The following is a 7,020-nucleotide window of genomic DNA, read 5'->3' as shown; positions in this document are numbered from 1 at the left end:
CTCTTCCTTCTTCCTAGTCTGTCTCAGTCTGTAAGCTGGGATGATACCTGTACACCATGTGCATCCCGCTGGGTTTGAAACACCAGTGGCTCAGCCTCAAAACTCACATCAACATGTCACCACAGTAGGACAAACTGACAGACAAGTTTGCCTCCCTGTTGGAAACCTCTCATACTACCCTTACCTGGGTCCCTGCGGCTGACCCAGGTAAGGATGAGACCATGCAGTAAGGTGTATGGAACCCTAACAAGAGGAATGGTCAGTTTTGCCATCTCACTAGGCTTAAAAGAGAGCCAATCCCAGAGCATGAGAGGGACCTGACTACCACCAAGAAAAGCACACATCCTTTGCACTTGGGGACCCCATGCTGGGAACCTCCTAGACCCAGGAGACAAAGAGCTGTAACACCAGAGATGTTAAGAATCAGCAAAAGAGAAACAGCGACAACAGAGGCAACAGAACCAGGAGCCCGGCACAAGACTGTGCAGTGGGCTTCCCAGCCCAGAGAGACAAAAAGCTGAGTACCTTCAGGCAGGAGGCTTGCTGATGGAGTAGTGCCTCTGGGCCCCTGGCAAAGCTAGGCTTGTAGATCCATGGAGTGAGAGCTGAGCACATTTGGGCAGGAGGCTTGCTGGCAAAGTGGGGTGCTTCTGGGCACTGACCAGGGTAGCTAAAGAGCTTTGTAACACTTGCCCAAGTAGGGCAAAGGCCAAGCTTATCCAAAGGGCTGAGGGGCCAAGGGCCAGGGAGAGGCATGCCTGTGGGCACAGCTGAAAAGAGGCTGTCCTGACTGAAAAACTGTAACCTGAGTCTTTCCTGATCCTGAATGATAATCCATTACTTCCTTAATGAACCTTATAATCTTTTGTTATCCTGCTGAGTTTAAAATGAGCCATCCCTGAAGTAGAAAGTGGAGACCTGACTTCCACCAAGAAGAAGAGATGGAAGCAGGATGCATTCATTGGACCCAGGGTCCCTACACTGTGAAGTTCCTGGACCCAGGAGACAGAGAGTGAGAGAGTAGTAACACAGAGACGGTAAGAAATGGCGAGAAGCAGCAGCAACAGCAACAGCAAAACCAGGAAACAAGTAAGATGCTCAGAGGGCTTCCTGGCCAACAGAGCAAGGCAGTTATAGTGGGTGCATCAACCCACATAGTGAGAGAGCTGAGTGTCTTCATACAGGAGCTTTCTAGTAGAGTGGGGTACCTCAGAGCACTTGGGGAGGGAACTACCTTGGCGACTCACAGAGTGAGAGAACTGGGTGCCTTCAGGTCAAGGCTTACTGGCAGAGTGGGGTGTCCGCAGGCACTTATCAGCAGAGCTAAAAGAGCCCTGTAACATTTTCCCAAACAGGGTAGAGGTTGAGTTGTCCCAAGAGGTCCAAGGGCCCAAGGACTGAGAGGCAGAGGACCAAGGAGAGTCCTGCCTGCGGGTTTGGCTAATAAGAGGCTTTCCTAACCAAATTACTATATCCTGAGTCTTTCCTAAACATGAATTGTAACCTGTTACTTCCCTAATAAACTCCGTTAACTGTGAGTACTGTCTGTGAGTTCTGCACGGCCATTGCAAAGAATTATGAAAGCCAACAGAGAAGTAAAGAGTGTCAAAGGAGGGATAGTTGGCTAGTGTCAGAATTAGTAAAAAGTCTAGAGAGAGGAGGTATGTCTGACCTGTGCCACACTTGGGCTGATAGTGATTCTCTCCCTTGTGAGGTCAGACACCTCCTTCATATCACCTTTCTTTTTTTTTTTTACCTTATCAAAAAGAAATTAATTTTCTCACAGGTTAGGGGGCTGGAGATACGAATTCAGGGTGCAGCTCTAGAGGAAGGCTTTCTCTCTGTGTCGGCTCTGGAGGAAGGGCCTGGTCTCTTTGAGCTTCTGCTCCTGGGTGATCTTTACATGGCTTGGCATCTCTCTTCCCCCATCTCTGCTTCATTCACTTTCTTGTTTAATATCATTTATATTTCAAAGGAGTCTCCATGACACTTTTACAAGTATTATCAATGTTAAATTTCCTGAGTGTGACAACTGCATTGTAGTTATATAAGAGAATGATTAACATCTTGTTTTGGAGATGCACGCTGAAGTATTTTTAGGGAAGTATTGTGATGTACGCAACTATTCAGAAAAACTATGTATGTATGTAGAAAGAAAGATGAAATGAATGTGGCCAAAATGCTAACAGTTGGTGAATTTATGTGAAACATATATGGGTGGTTCAATGTACTATTCTTGGAAATTTTGTATAGTGAATTTTTCCAAATAAAAAGTTGTAAAGGAAGACGTGAAACTAAAGATAATGAAATACCAAAGATTTCAATTATTTAAACCTAAAACAGTGAAGAGCATCCTTCTGACAGACACCCAATGACCAGGCTCCCTCCTTTACCTGCTGTATTCAAACATCGATGAAGAGGAGCTAACACTGGTTGAAGTAAATACTTTGATGCCAATTGTGGGTGTTCCCTTGACATAGTGATAAAGGTAGTGGTGGCAACTCTCTGAAATTGTCGTGCTGTCAATTTATCTTGAAAGTGAAATAAATCCAGAATCTAAAAGAAAAATTACATGAAGTAAACTATGGCTCTTTACTAGAAGCATTACATTAACTAAGAAGAGAAAGCATTAATTCATTTAAGCTGAAAAATAAACACATTGAAATAACACTGATTAAACAGATTTTTTTTTTTTTTCAATTTGACAACCCAGTCCCAAAGGGTATGAGAGCTGAAGAGGCTATTTTTTTAATAAATAATTTTATCAAATTTATAAAACACATGCTCAACATAGAAAATAAAATTTTAAGAAGAAAATTAAAACCTTTAGTTTTTAATTTAATGTACAGGGATGGACACAGGGAAGAGGTAAATATTGGGAAGAAGTAGAAGGGGAGGTGTTGCATTGGGGTAAATTGTAGTCAATGTCATGAGACAAAGTGTATGTATGTGAACTGTTGTATGGAAAGTGAATTTGTTCTGTAAATTTTCACCCAAATCACAATTTAAAAAAAAAGAAGAAGAAGAAGTGAGAGCCAGGACATGCATGCCCATGTTCATTGCAGCACTATTTACAACAGCAAAAAAATGAAAACAACCGAGGTGCCCATCAACAGAAGAATGGATAACCAAACTACGGTACATACACACTATGAAATACTATGCAACCCTAAAGAATAACATAGAATCTGCAAAACATAACGTGGATGAACTTGGAGGACATTATGCTGAGTGAAATTCCTCAATCACAGAAGGCCAAGTATTATATTAGTCCATTATTGTAATAAAGTCAAGGAGAGGTTTATACATGGAAGGAAAGTTTCTTTGTTGGTTACCAGGGGTGGAAGGGGAGGAGAGGGAACATTGCTAGAGAGACAGAGACAAGTACTGATTTGGATGAAGGGAAAGGCAATGTACCAAATGTGAATGATGAACATGGTAGCATTGAGGAAGATAAAGACATACAGAGGTACATGGGAGGTACAGACAACAAAGATGAACTCTTTTGCACATACTGTACTGCGTTGTCAGTGACGGCAAACATTGATCTATGGGTGGATAGATGGGTGGACAGGCTGAACATTTAAGTATATCTATGCAGGGGGGAGTATGCCCATGACCGTGTATAGGGTTGGCAAACAATATTTCTACAAGTGTATTTGTATGTTCTGTAAGAATTTTTAGGTATATAGTAGAGCTGACAAGCGACAAGTTTGTAGTCACTTCTTGGCCACAGCCAGCTACCTGGAGGGAGCGAGTATTTGGATCTCTGGGCTCAGGACCACAGTCCCAGAGGACATCAAGCTCAATTGGCATAACATACTACACAAAAACATTGTTCCACATCCTACTTTGGTGAAAAGTGACTGGGATCTTAAAAGCTCGCAAGCGGCCATCTAGATACAACAATAGCAAACAAGAATGAAGAAAACCAAAGATGCATGGAAACAATTAGTCCAAGGGACTGGTACACCATGCAATCCTCAGCCTATATGACTATGAGACCAGAAGAACTAGATGGTGCTGGGCTACCACTGTCAACCACTCAGAGGGGGATCTATGTAGGAGATCCTGGATACAGCAGGAGAACAAGGTGGAACAAAAATCAAAATCATTTTAAAGAAAAATCATCAGGTTTGCTGGTCTGATAGAGCCTGGTGAAACCCCTGAAACTATGGCTCCTAGCTGCCCTTCTGGAATTGAACCCACTCCTGCAGGTTCTAGCCAAACAAAAGACAGGCACATGAGCTGAACTTTTATGTTAGGTAGATACATTCCTTGGAGAGATCAATCACAGGAGAGTGGAAGGGCTGTGTATGCACAGGGAGACAGCTTAGGGGGTAGGAGTACACGGAGTGAAGGACACAGGGAAGAGGTAACTGGGGAGGAAGTGGGAAGAGAGCTGTTGCATTATGGGAAATTGCAGTCAATGTCATGAGATAAAGTGTATATGAACTGCTGTATGGAAAACGAATTTGCTCTGTAAACTTTCACCCAAATCACAATAAAAATTAAAAAAAACTTTTGTCCGTATTGCTTATGAGTGGGTTTATCCCAATATTAGCAATCCACAGAAAATTCATTTTGGATTCCTGATTTAAAAGTGACTCTTATTGTAGAAAGGAGAACCTTCTATCTGCAAACTATACATGGCCTCTGACACTCCCAGAGACTCAACAGGCCTGAGAGCTGTGGTTTGATTTTCTCATTTTATCAAGTACCTAAACTACAGTTACTAATTAAAAAAAAAAAAAAAAATTTACTCTTCATTGCAAGTGGTAACTTTGTTTTGTAAGATAAGTAATTTATTAGTACTTTTTAATATGAGATCTTTGTATTATGATATTGTTTCCATGCATGCCTACTCACAAGAACCCTGAAGATGAGTATAACAACTCAATGACCTTCCTTGACTTGAGTACAAAAGATATAATGTCTGATATCTAAAGTCAAAGGGAAATTTGAGCAAATTTTTCATCTATCTGAATAGCAAAGATCAAAAAGTTTTGTAACAACTGTAGACAAATGTATAGGAAACATACATGAACAAAATCAACCAAAATTTTAAAAGTACACACCTTTTTACATCAGTAATTCCAATTCTAGGGATTTTTCCTACGGCAATAATCGTATGTATGCACAGACATGGATAGTAACTATAGTGTGGTGTATAATGACACAAAAGAGTGGAAACAAATCAATAGAGGGCTGGTTAAAGAAGTTAAGATACATTACTTTGATGAAATATTATGTCCCCATTAAAAAGAATCAGGCAACTCTAGATGAAATAGTTCTATATGAAATGGTCTCCAAGGGACACTGTTAAGTGAAAAAAGCAAAATGAAAAAATGTGTGTATAGCATGTTACCATCTGACAAAAATTAAAATATATACACACGTACATGTACATACAGACCAGACCAAAAAAAAAAATCAAACTCACTGCTGTCGAGTCGAATTCGACTCATAGCAACCCCTCCTTGGGTTTCCGAGGCAGTTATCTCTACGGAAGTAGATTGTCCAGTCTTCCTTCTGAGGAGTGGCTGGTGGATTTGAATCACCAGCCTTCTGGTTAGCAGTCAAACACCTTAGGCACTATGCTACCAGAGTTCCATACACTTGTAAATACATAAAACCTAAAATATCTTTTAAAATATATACAAGAAATTGGTAACAATAATGACCACTGAGAGAGTAGGGGACAGGGATGGAGGAAAACTTACTTCTCAGTAAGTAGTTTTTTGTACTTTTTAAATTTTGTACCATGTAAATTTACTTTATTCACTTAATATCTATTAAGAACTAATTAAAAACATACAGAGAGAAAATATAATCAACAGGATGAAACTTTAGTTTCATATTCTAGCTCTGAGTGCAAGCCAGGGTAGTCCTTTACTAATGGTGAGGCACAAACTTTCTGGGGCATGGAGGTAGATGAACCCCTGAAACTACTGCCCTGAGACAATCTTTAAACCAAAAATATCTCTAAAAGTCTTCTTAAAACCAAACAATAGTATAGCTTAGTAAACAATGTCTACCTTGAGCATTATGTTCTTTTAAGACCAAGGTGTATGGGATGAAATTGACAACAGCAAGGATTAGACAGGAACCTTAAGGGCAGTGAGTTTATGTTCATGGGGAAGGATCAACTCAGAAAAGGAGGGTGAGAATGGTTGTACAACTTGAAGAATGTCATCAATGTCACTAAACCGTACACGGAGAAACTGTTGAATCGGTGTATGTGTTGCTGCATATATTCTCAACAGCAACAACAAAATAAATTAAAATTTTTTTTAAATAATAACACGAGGCATTCTTAAACCTAACAATTAAGTCAATCTCTTCCACAGCTTTTTATTCACTTATTAAGAAGGCCCTCCACTGAACAATAAAGTTAAATATTTATTATATTGCTTTGACCTCACTATACAGGAATATTAAAAGTCCTCTTTCTATAAATAAGCAGATAGTTCTAAATGGTGAAAAGAAATAAAATTATTTACCTGGGGGCAGATATCCTTATAGTAACTCTCTGGTGAAAGAGACTGCTGGGGACAAGAGGCCAAAATCTTTGCAATCAAGTCACACTTCTTCCAGTCAGCAGCTGTCACCTCAGCATCACTCCCACCAGCTGCCCCAACTGTCAGAAATAGATGTCAAAAACTCATGCAGTTCCCCATACAAAGTCCCGTGTTAAGTATCTTTAAAATGTACAGCCCAAAATGCATTTTTATTTGTAGAAAATATTTTCTTCTATAAGGAAATCTACCCTTCTGCACTTTCCTTCAATCCTGGTTTCTGGGAAATAGCAAGGAAAAAGTGGTAAAAGTACTCAGCTGCTAACCAAAAGGTTGGTGGTTGAAACCCACCGGCCACTCCCCAGAAGAAAGATGTGGCGGGCTGCTCTTGTGAAGATTATAGCCTTGGCAAAAAAAAAGAAGGTGGGGACCAGGTTTGCTGGTCCAATGGAGCCTGGTGTAACCACTGAGACTATGGCCCCTAGCTGCCCTTCAGGTCTGG

The 7,020-nt window shown here is 40.5% G+C and overlaps 1 protein-coding gene across 1 annotated transcript in view; it reads right to left on the bottom strand.

Moving 5' to 3' along the window:
• Positions 1-7,020, bottom strand: part of TANGO6 (transport and golgi organization 6 homolog) — a 251,235-nt gene that overhangs the window by 228,270 nt on the left and 15,945 nt on the right. The window contains exons 5-6 of the mRNA XM_042780884.1: positions 6,504-6,640; positions 2,394-2,556 (exon numbers count right to left, since the gene is read on the bottom strand). Of these exons, the coding sequence (XP_042636818.1) occupies positions 2,394-2,556; positions 6,504-6,640 (300 nt within the window). The remainder of the gene's footprint in view (positions 1-2,393; positions 2,557-6,503; positions 6,641-7,020) is intronic.

Source organism: Orycteropus afer, unplaced genomic scaffold (assembly GCF_000298275.1).
Source record: "Orycteropus afer afer isolate SDZICR_OR568_19922 unplaced genomic scaffold, OryAfe1.0 scaffold00067, whole genome shotgun sequence".
NCBI classification, from domain to species: Eukaryota; Metazoa; Chordata; class Mammalia; order Tubulidentata; family Orycteropodidae; genus Orycteropus; species Orycteropus afer.
This window is presented reverse-complemented; position numbering and strand designations above follow the sequence as displayed.